Source organism: Furipterus horrens, unplaced genomic scaffold, assembly GCF_987537825.1.
Source record: "Furipterus horrens unplaced genomic scaffold, mFurHor1.1.pri manual_scaffold_13, whole genome shotgun sequence".
NCBI classification, from domain to species: domain Eukaryota; kingdom Metazoa; phylum Chordata; class Mammalia; order Chiroptera; family Furipteridae; genus Furipterus; species Furipterus horrens.
The window spans coordinates 39,924,671-39,944,363 of record NW_028327183.1 but is presented as its reverse complement, the minus strand read 5'-3'; the positions used below and the strand labels follow the sequence as shown (position 1 = coordinate 39,944,363).

Sequence of the window (19,693 nt, the reverse complement as noted above, 5' to 3'; positions counted from 1 at the left end):
GAAGCAAGTGCAATGGTCAGAAGAAGGCTCTGATGGCTGACTGTTGGGGTCTGAACCTTGGCCAGTTCCACCACTTGTTCTATGTGTGACCTTACCTCTTGAGTTTCAAGTGTCCTCATCTGTTCAATGAGGCTCAAGATACAGTTGTGATGAGAATTAGATGGGATAATGAGTGAAACGTGCTTATAAAGAGTATCAACCAGAGCCAATGCTCAGCAATGTCACTTACTATTACTAATGCACAGCAGCATGAGTTACAGCTTATATGAACAGGCTGGGAAACAGATTTCTCAGAAACAATACTTAAGCTGAGGCCAGATACAAAAATTCAGAATGTCTGAGCTAGAAGAGACCTTAGATCATGGTCATTAACTTAATGCCTTTAGAAGCCAGGCAGGTATCAGATATGACCAAAATGGGTGGGGTAGTAGAGGCAGAGGCTGACCGGGGCACATGTGTAGGGTGTGAAAGGATGACCATTATTAAATTCCATCTTACTGTTGCCACCAGGAATACAGGCCTTGAGTTGCCAGATCTTTTGACTTTTTAAGAGAAGCTAAAAGATGGATTTTTAAGGGAAAATTCCCCATTCCTTATACTACCAAATTTATTTAAAAATACAACAAACAAAACCAAAGTGTTGTTTAGTCTGGGCTCAATAAAACATGTCTACAGGTCAGATATAGCTCTGGGAATGTCAGTTCACAACCTCTGCACTGTCTCATAAGGTGAGGCCCGAGAGGTTATGTGACTTGCCCAGGGCCACAGAGCAAGAGAGAGTCCAGTCTATCCCTTTTAAAGCATATATGGCCTCCTGGGACCCACTACCCCATCACCTGCATTTGCATTGCTCCCAATACTGTTGACTGGCGGCACCGAGGTGGATGGATGGAAGGGCACATGTCCATTTTCCCGGGGTGGCTTGTCCTGCCAGCCTGGTCCTGCTTCCCCAGGGCCCAGCTCCGCAGGCCCGCCCCACTCATCTGAGCCCTGGCGCGAGTGGTAAGTGGGCTCAGGTCGAGTGCGGAAGCCACTAGCCAGCCGCTCTTCCAGGTGGCTCAGCCAAAGGGCCAGTGAGTTGCGGTCCTCCAGTGTGGTGGCTGGGTGGATAAGGGCATAAGAGAGCAGCTGGCGGCTCTCCTCGATGAAGGCATTGCTCTCGATCGAGTACGCCAGCACTTTCTGCAGCAGCCTCATGTACTCCGACTTGGCCTCCGTGTTGCGTGGCTGAAGCAGGGGCAGGTGGGATAGCAGGAGGGACACCACCTTTTCTTTGGACTCCTGCTGCCACTGGCTGACAACAGCTGCAGAGGAGACAAGAAAGAATGTCAGGGGAGCCAAGGTGGTGAACTCCTATAAACCCAAGAGAGGTGCCTATAGCCTGCTCCCTCAGCTCTAATCTCTTCTGCCTTCTCCTTTTATGATCCCCAACTTTGATCCTTATATAGGTGAGGTCAAACACACTCACCCTGCTTTCAGAGTAAATTTTCCTGGTTCCATCACTCCTATTTTCAAAAACCTGCTGTGGCTCCCAGTTGGCCAAACTTGTCACTCTAATCTAACCTGAGCTCCTCCTACTATCTCCAGGGCCTACTCCTACTCATTCTCTTCAGGGATACTACCCATGTTCCCTATCAAAACAGCCTTCTTCCTGATTGAGAAGCCAGTGACTAAAAGTTGGGGTGTAGAATTACATAATATGGACCCCTCCAACTTCCTAGCTAGACCTTGGGTGTGTCACCTTGACCCTCATTGGCACTGATTTACTTACCTGAGAAATTTGGGAGATAATTACAGTGCTGCTTTGAGATTCAAAGAGCTAATAAAGAATGGAAAGTGCCCTGGCATATAGAACATATTTAATAAATGCTTGCTGGTGTTTAACTGATCTCTCTGCCTCTATATTTTCCCCTTCTAACATGTTCCATAAACCTAGATGAAATTAACCTTTCTAAAGCACACCACGATGTCATGTTCCTGACCAGGAGGTTACCATGGTAACCAGAGCCAATAGACTCAAGTTCAAGAAGTCCTAGCCCAACATCACCATCATTTCCAGGGCACTCCCCACCTCCTATTCCTCCAGATAAAGACTTGGCTCAGGACACCCCCACCTTCCCTGGGCCTCTCTCCATGCCACATTCATCTAAGCTTCCACTCAGGCTGACTCAAGCCTTTAGCCTACAACAGTCTCCTCCCTCCTACCTCTTTTGTGACTGCGAAAACCTGCCTTCCTCTGGGAAGCCTTCCCTGGCTACTCCATGCCATAGTGATCTGGTGATATCTCTTTCCAATCCCCCAGTCTGCGGGCTTGAGCCTGTCTTGTGGAGATGAGCCAGGTTTCCTCTCTTGACCCAGAAGGGAGCTCCATAAGAATTAGGCCCGAGGCTGGTTATATAAAGGAGGCTTTAGAAGGAACTGTTACAGACCTGACTGTCCCATCCTTGAAAACCCTGTTATTCCTTCCATGACTAGCTGAATAGAGGAATGGGGGTGGGAGGCGGTAATGCTGTCAGGGCAAAGAAGTGACAAATAATACCAATACTTGAGAAAAGAGATAATGATCAAGGACTGGGGCCAACTCTACCCTCACTCCTGGGCAACTGAACTAATACCTGCAGCCAAGGCAACAATTTGCAAACATCTAACAAGGTTGTTCTGAGACGAGCTTTGGGCTATTGGTAAGGTCCTGCAAAGGGGCAAAGGAGCTGGCTCTAATTGACAGAACTAGGTTTCCTTTCCAGGGTGTGGGTGATGAATAAGAAAAGGCAGAGACATGGCTTTAGGTCCCTTCTCTCCCAATTAATGACCATGTGACTCTGGGCAAATGTGACCACTTCACTGAGATCTACTTTCTCTATCTGCAAAGTGGGGCTCAGAATCATTCCTACCTGGCACAGCTGCTATGAATTAAGTGAGACCATAGCACACAGTAACTCCTCAGTAAACATTAGCTGCTATTTATAGCATCAGTTATTATATCTTACCACAGGTTCCTTCCTTTTATTTTTTAAAGATTTTATTCATTTTTTAGAGACGAAGGGAGGGAGAGAGGGAGAGAAACATCATCGATTGGTTGCCTCTTGTACACGCCCAGTCTGGGCCCGAACCCACAATCCAGACATGTTCCCTGACCAGGAATCAAACCCATGACCTTTCACTTTGTGGCATGATGCCCAACCGAGCCACACCAGTCAGGGCTCATGGTTCCTTCCTTTTAAATACCCAACTGACACAAGCCAACTCCTGGCTCAGGAAAGAGAGGCTAGAAATGGGCATGTATATTAGGGGAGCCTCAGAATTCTAGGCATTTGGATTTCAAGGGAGTCCTGATCTGGATCCTTCTGCATGTGAGTGTCTCAATACAACTTCTTTAGGGCTTAAGATTCCCAGGACCTCAGGTCTCCTTTGCCCACACTACAGGCTGACACCTGGTCACTGGGAGCTTTGCATAAAAACCCTTTTGCAACTCTCTTTCTTTTAACGATCTGCCTAGGAATTCACAGAAACTTCTAATTCTGCTTAAATTTGTACCTCTATGATTATGACTGATACACAACTGCCAACTTCTTGCCATATTTAACCGCACGTTTACTTGGCCTGGGCCTCTCTGCTCCAAGCTTCCTAAGGAATCCCTGTTAAAGTGCCCAGAGATCCATTTATTCAGTCATCAATACATGCTATGCCCATAGTACTGACTAAAATAGTTCCCCACCTTATCCATAGGAAATATGTTCCAATACCCACAGGTGATGCCTGAAGTTGCAGATAGTACCGAGTCCTATATATACTATTTTCTCCCAAATATACATACCTATGATAAAGTTTAATTTATAAATTAGGCACAGTAAGAGATTAACAACAATAACAGAACTATTACAATATGCTGCAATAAAACTTACGTGAATGTGGTCTCTCTCTCTCTAAAAATATCTGATAACCAATCTGATAACTAGAATGACTACTAAGTGATTAATGAGAGGGTAGCATATACACCGTGGATATGCTGGACAAAGGGATGATTCACATCCCAGGTTGGATGGAGTGGGAGGATGTAAGATTTCATCACGCTACTCAGAATGGGACATGATTTGGCCCTGGCCAGGTAGCTCAATTGGTTAGAGCATCATCCTGATATGCCAAGGCTGTAGGTTCTATCCCCAGTCAGGGCACATACAAGAATCAACCAATGAATTTGTAAACAAGTGGAACAAAAAAATGAATATTTCTCTCTCAAACCACTGATTTAAAAATGGCACTCAATTTAAAATTTATGAGCTGTTTACTTCTGGAATTTTCCATTTAATATTTTTAGATTGTGTTTGACTGTGGTAACTGAAACCATGGAAAGCAAAACCACAGATAAGGGGGGAGTACTATACTATACAATAATAGTAATAATTGAGCATTTACTATGTACCAGAGACTATGCTAAGAACATGATTGTTTTTCATTCACACCCTAACCCTATTTTAGTATCCCTATATTGTAGATGAGGAAACAGATTTGGAAAGGTGAAGTCACTTCTCCAAAGTGACAGTCAAGATCTAAACCTAGGGCTGTCTGCCTTCAGAATTGGGAGGAACTTTACCCATAACCCTCTACTATCGCTCTAGCGCCAGGTCTCTTCTTCTTCCCTGTCCCTGGCTTTCCAGAGTCCCTTCAGGACCTGCCATTCAAGGCTAGGAAACCTCATCCTCTTCATCTGTCTCTTCCCTTGAGCCTGTTCCCATGACCACAAAGCTGTCTCTTAGGTCATCTCTATATCTAAAGATCTTCCCAAGGTGACACAGACCTTCCTGACCTTAGGGAGACTTCACCTTGCCTACCCTCCCACCTCCATCTGGCACTGGATCACATGTGAAGAAACCCTCTGACATCCCATTTCCCTGACTTAGTCCCTGGGTTTTTAGTTCTTGATAAGCAAAGAATAAATAGAGTGATTAAGATTAGGGGTAGAAAGTCAAGGACTCACATCACAGCTGTGTCATACAGTTGCATGGGCAATATGCTTCCTTCTCTGTACAACAGATTATAGAGCTGCTGAGAGGATTTAGGGACACAATGCATAGAAGACACCTGACAGAGTCTGCCCATAGTAAGCACTCAGTATGTGACTCAAAGATTGGTGTTTTTCTCCCTTCTCCAGCAGTCAGCCTAGCCTTTTAGCCCTACCCTGATGTTCTCAATTGCTGCTGTTTAGGCTTTCAGGGTAGCCAGAAGCATCCGGGACAGAGAGAAGCCTTGTCTAATCCCTCCCCCAACCCAGGGTACTGCCAGACGCCAAGGCTAAGGGACACAGATTCTCCTCTTGGCACTGCCAGGGGACATGACAAAACAGCCCCAAGGGTTGGGCTCAATGAAGGACGTTGTTTTACTGTGGAGAAAGGGGAGGGTGGTTTTGGACGAATGGAAGCAGACTCTAGGGAAATGTGTGTTCATGTGTCTGTGCAATAATGTGTTGGGGAGGGCCGGCCTCCCATGACTGGGAAGCATCAGTGAGCACTGGAACTGGTCCAAGGAATTTGCACAGCCTCAGGCCCCTTGGGATGAGCCCAGCTGGGGCTGCAGATGACGGGTGGGGATGGAACTTCTAGTTGCCTGCCCAGATGAGTAAAGTCTGGCTCAGAGTTGAGGCAGAGCAGGGGCCCAATGAATACCTGTATAATTGGATCCAGATGGTTCCCTGGAAGGTAGTGGTGTATATGTGTGTATAAATGTGCCCTCTCTAGGATCCCCTGACCTCAGGTTACCCCGTCTTGTGTTTTAGCAGAATATACTGAGTAAGAGCACAAGTTAACAGGCAAACTTGCCTGGATTCAAAAAATCCAGCTCTGCCTCCATGACCTAGGTCAACATAACTGTAGGACAGAGAGTCCTTTAGCCTTTCTGGGCCTTAGTCACCTTTTCTGTACAAGGGGGGTAGTAAAAGCCCCTTTGTCACAGGATTATAGTAAAAATTAAATGAGAACTGTGCACAGCATCTAACATGTATATAGTGCTCCAAGTACTTTAACTGTTACTGCTGGTCCCGGTTGAAGATCTATAGCCCATGCTGTTTTGGGGCTGAGGGGAGCAATTCACATAGGAAGGCACAGCTGAACCTCCCCCTTAAGATTCCCAACAGGGGTGGGGAATTTCATGCAGTTATTTACCAAAACACACATGTCTCTGGTTTTTCTGAGCTAGAAGCACAACAAGCAATGATGAAATTCTGGAGTTGGGCAGATGGAGGTGGGGTCTAAGGAATGCTGTGATGCCAATTCTGCACCAAGCTACAAACCTGGACTCCACAGGCATGGGGAAGATGAGGGAGACTGCATATGAGTTCCCTTCTTGGCCAGGTGACCAAAGTTAAGTCGGTCATGACCTGGGTCCTGGCAAATCACAGGAACCAAATATATCTTGGAGAATACCACAGGAACAACCCCATTTTTATGTGCTGGGCTATTACAATAATTGTGGCAGCTTCAGCCACCAGTTAGACAGGCTGGGATTTGGCTCCAAACATGCCCTTCTCTGCCTCACTCCAGCTCACACAAACATGGGGGAGGTCAGGGGCTCACATTTTTGTTTGATGAAATGTGTCAGTAGAGCTTGAAAGGGGAGGGTGGAGTCATCAGAATTGAGCTCTAGTGACTCACTCAGCAATGGCCCCCTCCTGACCTCAGTTTCCCCACCCTGATTCAGTGAGCCAGAGATGAGGAGCTTAAACCTGCTAGAGATGGGGACTCTGACTCAGAGGACAAGAGGAGGAAAGAAATACAGGAAATGTGACCCAGGAAGCTATAATACCAGGAAGGGAAGGGGATTTCAACTTCCCTGGCCTCACCCTTCTGGTCCAAGTCAGCATCAGGGGAAAAGAGACAGGATTACTGTCATAACTCCAACAGGCCAGGAAGACAGCACTGGGAGAAGGAACAGAGATGACAACGAGGGGAAACCCGGGGCCTCTCCTTGCCTATTCAGATTCTGCTTCCATGAAACCAGTGCTGGCTGCCTGGGCTAGGGTACTTCCCTGGTTAGAGAGGAAGGGACAGCCCAGACCAGAGCCCCCTTTCACAGCCCTGACTCCCCACAGGTCACACGATAGTACCCTCACCACCTTTCCAGGCCCACCCAGAATCAGGATCAGCATCAAGACAAGTGGTTCTTCACTGGATGCACACAGAGACAACTAGAGAGCTTACAAAACATCACAATTTCTGGGGAGAAGACCCAGGCCTCTGGTTCATTTATAAAGAGCCTGGATGATTCTGACATGAAGCCACAGAGTTAGGACATACTAGCCTAGATTAAGCCCTTTTCTCCTTTTCTGAGGAGATGGGCAGGTGGGCAGCTCTGATCCAAACCCAAACCTGAACACAGGGTCTCCCTTGGAGAACTGAAGGAAGTAGTAGGGTTGGGGGTTGGGTGGGTGGTGGTGAGACATGGAATACCAACCCAGAAAAAGGCAAAGGACCTGCCTCATTGTTCACCCCTCCTGGCCTGAAGCGATCTGAAGTTGAAGAACTTAGACCCTGTTAATAGGCAGCTCTTATCAGGGACCTGGTGGACTGACTGAAGATTTGGCTTGTAGGATAGGCGTGCATCTTGGTGGGGAGGAGGGACAGATTCTTTGAAGGGGTCCATTTCATTAAATATTAAGAACTACTGCTTTAAAAGAATGTGCTGGGCCCCCAAACAAAGCAATATGTATAGTTGTAACTCTGCCTTCTTTGGCACGTTCTTTCACAGCACAAAAGTACTGGGAGAGTATCTATAATAACCTCTTCACTGTCCAGATGTGATCCTCAGGCCCCAAAGGGGTGGGGCTGGCCCAGGTCTCAAGAGGTGTAAGTGGCAGAGCTGGATCTGGAATTCCTGGGTGTCCCATGATGAATGAATCATCCAGCAGGGCTTCATCTTCCAAACTGCCTGATCAGCAAAAGAACCGGAGTACTTGGTTCCCAGGCTCATCCCTTCAGGATTCTAATTTAGTGAGTCTGGGTAAAGGGCCTAGGAATCACCCCCACCAGGTGATTCTGTCAATGATATAAGTTTGGGAAACACAAGGGAGTGGGAAGGCCATATGAACAGAGGAGGAATAAAAGGATGCACATAGCTTTCCAAGAGGCAAGCCCCTGAGCCTAGGAAGTAGCTCCTCCCTTCACAAATAAGGCAGGGTAGCTGCTCTACTTAAGGGTGGGAGAGAGGAGATACAGACCTCCTTAAGTCTGGAAGCCCCCACGTCTATTAGGAAAGAGGCATTCAAGGCCCTACAAAATTTACCTCTTAGGAATGAGGCATTCAAGACCGGACTGATTTTCTCTCTAGTCATGCTTTGCTCTAATCCTGTTAAGCTTCCTGCTGACTCTGGACCATACCACAGCCTTCCCTCTCTTTTCTCATTCTCTAAGTTTTCTTTACTTCTTCATTCATCTAAATATCAGCTTGTTACATTCTCACCATCTGACATGGGACTGAAGAAAAAAAACCTTGAGTCATATATTCATTCATTCCACAGCAATTCTCATTCCTAGTTAGGCATTATCTCCAACATACCAATGTAAATCATCTTGGATGGGCCTAAGGTTCTTTGTATGAAGTGTACCATGTCCTTCAAGGGCAATGTGGTAACAACAAATACTGTAAATGCACATAACTTCAAACTCAGCAGTCCCACAGAATTCTAGGAATTTATCCTAGAGATGCTTCAAGGGTACTCATTACAGCACTGAACACTGTCTGCAGCAGAGTCTAGTGGTCAAGAGCAAGAGCTCTCAAGTCAAATTCCAGCTCTACCTCTGACCAGTAGTATGACTCGGGACAAGTCACTACCCCTCTCCAGACCTCAGTCTCCTCACCCGTAAAATGAGGAAACAGTAAGACCTATATCACAGAGCTGTTATGAGGGCAAGATGAGTAATAAGGTAGTGCGCTGTTTGATACACAGGTAGGGCTCTGTAAACGTTTCCTGTTCTTACTTCTAAGCTGCTGTTAATAACAATGAGGTATACATCTTTGTGCTAAATATGGAATGATCTTCAAGTTACATTGTTAAGTGGAAAAAAAGCAAACTGGTTAATATGCACAGTGTTCTATGTGTCAAAAAAATTTGAAACAATGAAAAAGCTAGAGGTAGAATATGGCTGTGCTCATACATACAGAGACTATCTCACAAGATACACAAATTGGGAACATGGAAGTCTGGAAGGGAGACTTCACTTTTCACCTTTCATATAGTTTGATTTTACTACAAGTTTTCAAAACAAAAGCAAAAACTAAAAATGCCCTAATAAACAAACAGTAATAAGTACTATGGTGAATCTAATATATAGCCAAGATTAGCACCCAGTGCTCATTCAACTGCCTGCTCAAGATGGGGTGGTGGGGATATATGACAAAGCAGTGTAAGGCAGTGGCCTGCCCCAAAGGAATCCCAACTCTGGGGGCAGAGCAATATTACAACCACTGAACTAGAGCAGAGGGGAGTCCCTCTGGTGGGGAGGGTGAATGGGGTATCAAATGGATGAACTCTTGAGCCTGCTGCAGCCAAGCTGGGTTATTGCTATTCATTGTCCACCAGACTGGGACTTAAGCTGGTGTGACTCCTGGTCTGAGGAGCTGTCATCTCCTAGAATCATGGTGCTTCTGTGACTTATACCTAAAAACTGGATAAAATAAAGGTGACTGTCAGTTTCTAAGTCAAGTGGGCCTGGGGAGATGAGGGAAGCCAGGCAGCTCTGTGGCTCCCCAAATCCCAATCCTAGCAGCCTGTGCTGATTTCCTCACCTATATAATGGGGATAATAACAATATCTATCTCAGGGGGTTGTTGTGAGGACTAAATGAGTTACTGACAATAAAAACAAGTGACATTTATTGACTGTTCACTACATGCCAGGCACTGGTCTCAGAGTTCACAATCACCCTAGAAAGTAAGCACAAATACCACTGAGTTTAAAGATGAGAAAACCAAGGCTCAGAAAGGTTAGAGTACTTGGTTATATGGTTAAGTGACAGAACTGGGACTTAAACCTAGACAATTTGACTCTAGAGCCACCAAAGAACACTACTTTCAAAGTTACTACACAGGTAAAGCCAGTACTTGCCTTGCTGTAAGGGTTCAGTGTAAACTATGATTATGGGGAAGAAGACGGAAAGGGTCTAGACACACTTTCCATGGAGTCCCTCTCTCCAGCTAGCTTTCAGGTGCACGTGACTCCATCTCCTCTCTAGCCTCCGTATCTCCCACCTGTCACCAAGGACAACAGCTCTCCATCCAGGCCTGTGGGTACCCAGAGGCCAGAATGGCTTTAGCAGAGCCTCGAGAGGTGGTTCTCTGGCCTGAATCCTATTTCTGCCCAGGGCCCTAGGGAGAGGTTCTAGGCTTATCCATCCCAATGCCAACCTCACAGGACACAGAGCACCTCTCTAATGAGTGTTAAGGGAACTGATATGGACTATACCTAAATTCAAAACTCTCTTGAAGCTTATTTATGCTTTAAATCCAACTTACTTTTCAGGTGTTAAGGATAGTATAACATGGCTTTTAAATTTGGAAGAGTTCTAAAATACCTTCCTAGCTCTGATGTCCTGGAGCTTGAGAATTGAATTAATGCTTACCTTAAATCCCCCTTTCATAAGTAATGGCTAGTCTGTTCCTTTGAGCCACCCAGAGAAGCCACCCTACGTGACCCTTCCTTTGCACTGCCCTCCCGTGAGAGTCCCCCATTCCATGCCTGAGGCTATCTGGCAACAAAGCCCCAGGAGACCCATAATGATAACTTGGGAGGTCAGGGACTCCCCACCCACCAAGTCTAGAACCTGTTCCAGGTCTCCCTCCTGCTCCCATCTCTGGGGGTGGAGACTCACCACTGGGGGTGGAGACTCACCAGCACTGTTGGCCTCTGACTCCAGCAGGTGGATGTCATTGCAGTCCGCCAGGGAGTGCTCTAGGCAGAGCTGCAGGAAGCGGGCCTGGGTGCGGGTGACCCGCTTCAGAAGCGACAACAGGGCCACTGTCTGCTCACACTCATTCCAGCCCTTGAACCAGCCAGCGAGGATGCCCACCTGGTCTCGGAACATCATGGTGCCAGGCCCGGGGCCAGGGTGGGGGGGACGGCGGTGGCAAGGGCCAGCGCCGTCACATGGTCTCAGCTCTGGGCTCCTGTTACCTCTTCCCAGAAGGCCAGGGTTTAAGGATGGTCCCTGGCGTGGCGGCAAAAGGTGGTAAGGGGAGGAGGAAACCTGCTCACATCGGGGGAGGTCTTGGTCCAGCCACACCTCTCCAGGCTCCTGAAAAAGGAAGCAAGGGGGTCAGATAGAATGAAAGGGCTGGAATTGCCCTGGTGCTGAGAGGGTAAGGAGGCCTCAAGTCTTCCTCTTTCAGGGTATCCACTGTGCGGAGCTCCTGGGAGAAAGGTGAGGCCAACACCAGATACTAAACCCAACTCTCCCTCCAATGTCCAGATCCAGAGAAAATGCTTGATTGGGACTCAAGAGACCTACACTAGACTAAGGAAAAGATGCTGCCCCTCAGGCCTGGCTGTCATAGGGCCAAAGGATATGGATTCAAAGCAAAGAGGAAGTTGGTAAGACTTTCCAGAAATGGGAAATAGGAGAAGCTGCACATTACAGGAAAAGATCTGAAGTTAATGGAGACCTGGCCTCAGGTGACTTGACTAACCAGGCATATGACCCCAAGCACATGCCCTGACCTTGCTGGTCTATGGCCACCTCCTCTGAGAGCTGAACAAAGTGACTGCTCACCTGCTTAAAGGACTCTATGAACTTTTCATATTATTTCAAGCTAAGACCCACAAAGCTAATGTGGGTAGGTGAAGAAGTGGTAACCCCAGTGGAGAATCTCAGCTATGTGGATAGCTCTCTGATCAATAACTGTCTGTGTGCCTAAAGGTAAGGGTGTGGATGGAGGCTTTTTTGGAGATCTCCAACAAGCTGGGGGGGATCTCACCTCCTCCAATCTAGCTCTCCCACTCTAGAAAAGATGCAGCTATGATGTCTAAGATCCCATCAATCTCCACTTTGAGGTGGCTCTCCCAGTCCTCTTCTTCATTCCCCTGAAGACTAATCTGGAGCCAAGTCTTCTGGGTTGGGAAGTCCCCTTGGCTCCCAGAGATCCAAGGTTGTATTCTAGACACTTAAGAGCCAAGAGAATGTCAACCTGAGAACAAGGGGGACACATTAAAAGTCAAAAACTCTCAAGCAAGAAAGTGTCCAAATTCCTCTCTTGCAGGAACTAAAGAGGAGCTATGTCAACTGGGCAGACAACACTGGACACTACTCTAAAACCTTTTTCTAACTGTCCCCAGCTCTAGGTCTCCACTCACATTTCCTGTCTGTCTTTCCTGTAACGATCGCCCTTGGCTCCATCCCCCCAAAACACATTCAGCTCCATCCTGCTTTGGCTGCCAAGGGGATTGAGAACTCCATTTAAAGACCCATTGAATCTGATGTGCTCAGGTCTTAGGGAGCTACTGCCATCTCCTTGAAATTCCACTCTCCTGCTGAGGAGGGCTGTGCGGTGCACCTGACAACGGCTGACTAACCTCACTGATCCTCTGTGGGACACATGAACAGAGTAAACTGGCCTGTTTATCAGTCCCTTTGGATATTAGAAGTGAGTGGGGGCGGGGTGGGGGGAGGATGAAACCTTGCTCCAAGTTAAACAGGCATTCCAGAAATATTTTTAAAAGGGAAATCAAATGCAGCCTCCCTGGCTTAAAATTCTCCAATGACTTCCCATTGCACTTAAATAAAATCTACATTAAACCTGAACTTTTTATCTTGTCCTCCAGGGCCTTGCAGCAAGCACTCTTGTGGCCTCTCCAACCTCATGTTGTATCAAGTCCTTTCTTATTTAATGGAATCCTCTTCCCCTAGACCTATCTATGGCTGGCTCCTACTTGTCACTTAGGTCTCAGCTCCCTGTCACTTCCTTGGGGAAATCTTCCCTGACCAATCTAAAGAGCCTCATTCTTAGTCACTCTATTATGTTAACAGTATTCCATTTCTATGTAATTCAGCACCCTCAAGTATCACTTATTTGTATTGTTTTTCTCTTCCCACCAAAAAACAAGCCATACAGTCATCACTCAGTGTCTAGAACAAAGACAGGCACATAGAATGTGCTATTATATATGTACATGAATGAATGAATAAAAAAGGTGAGCATGAAAGGCACACTTGGGATTTCTATAGCCCTGGGGGAAAAGATAGAAGAAATGGCCTACAGGATGATAAAGGGATTTGAAAATCTTAGAGAAAAATTTGAAGGCACTGAGGAAATTTCTTCTGGGGAAGAGAAGATTCAGGAGCAAGTGCATAACTGACTTTGAATATCTGAAGGAGTATCACACCGAAGAGGAACTGGATTCATTTACTTACTCCAGAGGAGAACCTGGATAGACAGTTCAGATGAGAGGCAACACGGGACATGGGAAATATTGAAGTCAAGAAAAATCAGTCCTAGTCTTGCCCCAGCCATGGATTCACTTTAATCTTTGAACCCGTCTGCTTTTCTTCTCTAGAATGTGAGATAAGTAGCTAGACTGGATCACACATGACAAATGGGTTGTATTTCTCAGGCAAACTCCAACTGATTGGTAGTGGCTGCCTGGAGCACAGGTGAGATGGATCCTGAAGATATGAAGCAATGGTGAATGATTAATAAACAGGGGCACATCTCAAAGAATGGGCTATTATGTGACTATTAAAAACATGCTTGATCCTGATAGACTACAAAAAAAAAAAAAAATCTCTATCGTGTTTGATTTTTACTGACCTGGAGGCTATCCATAAGCTGCATAGTAATATGTACAACGTGATGTCATTTTTGTAAAAAAAAAGCCATATATACAAAAACCATAATATATCTTATATCTGAACATATATACACGAGTGTATGTGTATATAGAGAAATATATAAAAGATATACCCTAAAGCTGTCCACATTGGTTACCTTGGAGAGAACAAGCAATTATTAACACTCTCTACATTAACGTTTTACTATTAATGAACACATATTACTTCTGTAAATTTTAGAGGAATTAAAAAAATGTTTAAGGGTACACTCTACTTTCTGGCTCAGTAAGAAAGAGTACTACAATTTTCAGTGTTTTCCCTGGATGCAGGATGGATAAGTGGTAGATCATGAGCCTGAAAAAATCTGTTTCCCTTCCAAGTTCCAGTATTTTGTGGCTTTTAGTCCCAAGGAGATAACAGCAGCTTCAACATAAGGAAAAATTTTAACATAATGTATCTGTTCAAGAATGAAACTGGCTGCCACGTGAGGAAGTAATAAACTCTGGCTGCTGGAACTGGTCTAAAGGAGGCTGAGCGAAGATCCCTTGGGAGTGGGAAGGATTCCTTTACTGGGTGGCAACTAGTAAAATAGAAGGACATGTTACTATTTCAGAGGGAACATCTGTGATGGAAGGTTTGATATGCCAACAGCCTTTACTGCAAAAAATGACCAAACCCACAGACCAAAGTTGTGCACACTCATCCATAAACTCTTTTTAAGTTGTTACTTTTCCTAAGCAACAGCATTGTCTCCCCAAGATAAACTGTTGACTGAACATTAATCCGGTTTGTTTCCCAAGTCAAATGCTAGCAGAATGCTTTGGGACAGAATAGGGTCTCAAAAATGATGCTTTATAAGGCCAGGTTTTAAACAGCAGGCTGGTAAAGATGATGATGAGCTGGAAACCACTTACCCTGTCTGAAGGGAGAAGTCACAATTTAGTTCTAATCAACTGCTGCTATGTAGGAATGTGGGTCCAGTACTGTTCAGTCTTAGAATTTTTTTAAAAAGAGGAGCCAGAAATCTGGAATTTTAAATAAGACTCCCTTATTTAATTTTTAAAAAAATTCCCCTATTTTTAAACGTTGGAATTAATCCGCATTAAAATAGCCACTATACAGAACAAACAAAGCCTGTGGCCTGTGTTCCTTTGACCAGATGGACACACACTGGGAAAAGACAAGAAGTATGGTAGCTATCCCTCCCTCTGACCTCTCTGGTTCACACCTTCAAGCCACCTCCTTTATTCAGGAAACATGACTGATAACGAGGATTTAGTGCCCAAGGATGGGTCAGACAGTCCTCAGCAAACACTGGGGCTTTAGGTTAACAGTCAGTTTTAAGAATGTACTGTTTAAAAAAGTAAGTAAAAATCAGCCTTAAAGGAAAGGTTCCTATGTTCTGGACAGAAAAATGGTGGGTATTTGGTCTGGATGATAACTGGAGAGGACCGGGTGGCCTTCCATCGAAGGGCCAGTTACCTTATATCCTGGGTGCTTGGCAGCAATGAGAAAAGACCTGGCTGGTGAGATTGGCCAAAGAAGAGGCATGAGCACTGACTATTCCAAGTTATCTTACTGTGGTTAGCATCTTACTGTGATGGATTTTGGTGGATTTGCCTGCCAAATACCCATTCTCATCTTCTAGTATCAGCCCTGTAAGTTTCCTTCGGAGAATTAACTGCCTTTCTTGGACCTAGGAGTAGACACGGAGTAAAGCCCAGACAAAAAAAGGCCTCCTTGAACTCTTGCTGGAACTGCTGGGGGAAATAAGTTCTTGGTTAGGGTTGTTCAGATTACACATCTCCTAATGTTACTGACTGCCACTTCTGCTACCTCACAGTGGCAACCTGCTTTAGAATGAAGCCAACACAGATGAAGGCAGTCAAGAAATTAGGTGAAAAATAGAGAGACCTGTTCACATTTGAAGACCTGGAAACAGCAAGCCAGAAGTCCCCCACCACACAAATTTTTCAGTTACATGGACCAATACACTTTTTTTTGGCCAGTTTGAGCTGGGTTTCTATCACTTAAAAGTTGAAAATGCCGTGACTGCTCCCATACAAGACAATTCACCACTGCTCTGGTCTCTTTGTCTTTGTGTCACCAAAAACAATTCCTGCCTTTGAGGAAAGACATGAGAATGGAACAACTATAGCCAAGTCTCTCAAAAAGCCCAACAATAGTGCTGGCCTATTTGGTCTCTGAGGGACCAAGTAACCTTCTTGGGAAGCATCTACCAACCCTGGAGGGTGGGAAATGGAGCCAAAAACAGGCCAAGATGTTCCAGGAAAAAGTGCCCACTGAGCTCCTTCCTTGGCCCCAAAGAGTGAGAAGCAGCCCACAGACAGGAGGCACCTTTGGAAGGCAACTCTCCACATTCAGAGCAGCACCATGGAGCCTATCAGACCTGACTGAAATCTGGGCTCTGCTGCTGATACTTACTTGCTGTAATTCATTTTCTTCCTTAGTGAAACTTGTTGTAAGAATGAAATGAAACAATGTACAGAAAAATGCCTGGCATGATGCTTAGCACAGCTTCATAAATTATACATTAAGTGTCAGGTCTCAGACCCTACGCTAACAGCTTTCTGTGGAGGAGCTCATTTGATCTAAAACTATATATTCTATATCTATCTCATATATATGTATATAATATCCACATTTTACAGATGGAAAAACTGATGCATAGAAGGTTAAGTAACTTATCTAAGACTGCACATATCTAAGCTGAGATTTCAAGACCAGGCAGTCTGGCTTTGGAACTCTTGTTTGTTCCTGAGACTAATGCTATATAGTCTCCTATAACTTCCCTTCCACTACCGAGAAAGTTGGGCTGAAAGGGGTACATCCTTTAATGCCAATATCTTTGGATAAATAAGCCTTCTTACCCATTCCTAGCCCTTCTACAGCACCCACCTAGGCCTCTGTGTAACCCACTCTTCATGGACAAGGTAATAGGCTAGTTACCTAAGGTTAACCTACTATCCTGACTTGAGAAGAACAGGAGAATGTCAGAAGCCAAGGGAGCCCAACTTTTCTCTTGTAAAAATCAACCAGTATTTTCAGGAACTCCTGCAATATGTACACAAAACATGTATACTACTGCCTCACCCAAGAATGAGGTTTTTATATGAATGGTTCTGAGGAAGAAGGAAGAGGCAAGAAGCCAGGCAGGGCCTCCTGGAAGATAACATGGGGCCTGGAGAGCTCTAGAAAATCCTGAGCTAGAGAAGCAGCTGATATGCTACCCTCACCCCTACTTCCCCCCAATGTATTTCTTTTACTTCCCCACCCATAAATATGCCCCTTCCTTCTAAAACTCTTTGACTTTCTCTTCTTTTTAAAAAAAATTTGATTGATTGATTTTAGAGAGAGAGAATTGGAGGGAGGGAGAGGGGGAGGAGAGAGAGAACTAGAGAGAGACATTAATTTGTTGTTCCACTTATTTATGCATTCATTGGTTGATCTTGTATGTGCCCTGACTGGAGATCGAACCTACAACCGTGGTGTATCAACATGAATCTCTAATAACTGAGCTACTCTGACAGGGCTTTCATTCTTTCCCTTCTCCGTAGGTGTATCCTTTCCCTTAGGAATGTAATCAACTCCTGGAGATTCAACTATCATCTCCATGTGGACAACTCTGTTTCTCAAGTCATCTTTGACTCCTCCCTCCTCCGTAAAATCTCGTCATCTTGATAATTCTTTTTTCTTAATGTCAGTCAAACATGCCCTCCCTTGCTTTTTCTTTCCCAAAACTCAAGTGGCTCTGGGACCAGACTGCCTGGGTTGGAAATATAACCCTACCACTTATTACCTTCCTTAATTTGGGCAAATGATTTTACCTTGCTGTACCTGTTCTCTCATATATAAAATGTATTTAAAATAGTACCTATTCTCATAGTTGTGACACATAAATACTCTCCGAGTTGTTATCATCATCCTGGATTCCTCTTTCTCTTATGTCATCATCAAGTCCTATTTTCTCTATACCCAAAATGTATCTGCTTCTCTTCATTTTTACTACCAAGACTGTATTCATCACCATCCTTTCTCATCTGGACAAATGTATTGCCTCCTACTTCCATTTTTGTCCCCATTTTCCTTGCAGAAACCAGTGAACTTTCTAAAAAGAAAAAGAACATTATGTCACTGTTTTGCTTTAAAAATCCTTCAATAGTTTTCCAATCCTCTTATGTAGCCTTTGTCAACCTCTCCAAACCTCCTGCTCCTCTTGCCTTACTTATACTCCAGCCACACTGGTCTCCTTGCTATTCCTTGAACACATCTCAGGGCTTTTGCACTTGCTGACCTCTCTACCTAAAACGTTCTTCCCCAGATCATCACATGGCTGGTTCCTTCTTATCAATGAGATCTAGGTTTATGTGTGCCCCAGACTTCTTCATCTCCCCAGCAGGAGAGAGTCTGGTATGATATCACCATTAAAAGGCATTTCTTCAAAGGCTACATCTAATCCAGAAATAACTAGACTGTAAGACCCACGACAGAAGGGAATACTGGGGCCGTATTATTCACTGCTACATTTTTAATTCCTAGCATAGCACCTGGAACACAAGATTCTTAATAAACATCTGTGAAAATTTTCCCTACCTTGCATCAATTCTTTCTCCATATGAAACATTGCTTGGGTTAGGGTGCTTCACTACCAGACTGCCCACAACTGAGGCCTTCTCATCTTTCATCAGGCTTCACTATCACCTCCTCAAAGAGAGGCCAACTCGGACCACTTGTATACAGTGGCCATCCTCACCCTCTCTTTACTGTTTTAATTCCGTCATAGCACATATCACTATCTGATTTTATTTATATATTATTTCCCCCATCAGAATATAAGATTCAGGAGATCTAAGACCTTGACTTTTTCTTTTACTGCTATATCTTCAGTATCCAGAAAAGTATCTCCATAAATTGTTTAACTGCTAGAGACATTTGAGACTTGAATATTCTATATACTGCTGTTCTGTGACTTGCCCTCACTCAGACTCCAGTCAACAAATTTACACCAAAACCAACAAAACTCTACTCACTACTTAACCATCTTGCAAAGTTCTGGGCCTTGGAAACCCAAAGCTCGTTGTAGGAAACTGAACACCAGTACTCCTGGATTCCTCTGCCTCGAGGCTACCACCAAATCAAGCCAGTCATCTCATTCCTGTCCTTTCCAGTGGGATCCCAAAGGAAAGTCTGATTGGGTCAGACTTGCCATATACTCTCTAAATCCAATCAATCATAGATCTAGGAGAACAGTAAAGAGAGGGACTACCATAATGCTTAGAAAGGTCATGGGATGGAATCACAGTTTTATCTGGCTCAGCAAGCTAGAGAGTTCCAGGGTAAAGAACCTGAAGCATGTCTGTAAGGATCTCTGTCACCATCCCACTGTTATTCAGGGAAAAAACTTTTCAAACTGGGGCTCTCAGGAAAGATTTCTCTTTCCACTGAGACTGGTAACAAATAGGACTTAAGCCTGGGGTTGCTGAGGGTCATCTTTTTCACCACAAAGCAGAAACCCACTGAGGATGAAGCAAAGTCAGTGGAAAAATGGGGAAAGATTACTGGGCTGTTTAAACTCCTGGGTGCAGCTAGTTCTGAAGCCATTCTAGCTCTGGACTTTTTAGTAACAGCATCAGGTTTTTTTTGTCTTTGTTTTTTTTAAGATTTTATTTACTTTTTAGGGAGAAGGGAAGGAAAGGAGAAAGGAAGAGAAACATTGACCTGTTGCCTCTTGCACATCCCATCTGGGGACCTGGCTTGCAACCCAGGCATGTGTCCTGACTGGGAATTGAACCCGTGTTCTTTCACTTCACAGGTGGGGGTGCTCAATCCACTGAATCACACCAGCCAGGGCTAATTCACTTTTT

At 44.9% G+C, this 19,693-nt stretch overlaps 1 protein-coding gene across 1 annotated transcript in view; it reads right to left on the bottom strand.

Annotated features, from left to right (window-relative positions):
• The window catches only part of SAMD4B (sterile alpha motif domain containing 4B), a 35,403-nt gene that overhangs the window by 11,134 nt on the left and 4,576 nt on the right, over positions 1–19,693 (bottom strand). Inside the window, exons 2-3 of the mRNA XM_090261408.1 lie at positions 10,877–11,279; positions 837–1,304 (exon numbers count right to left, since the gene is read on the bottom strand). Coding sequence (XP_090117534.1) covers positions 837–1,304; positions 10,877–11,072 — 664 coding nt within the window. The 5' untranslated portion in view covers positions 11,073–11,279. The remainder of the gene's footprint in view (positions 1–836; positions 1,305–10,876; positions 11,280–19,693) is intronic.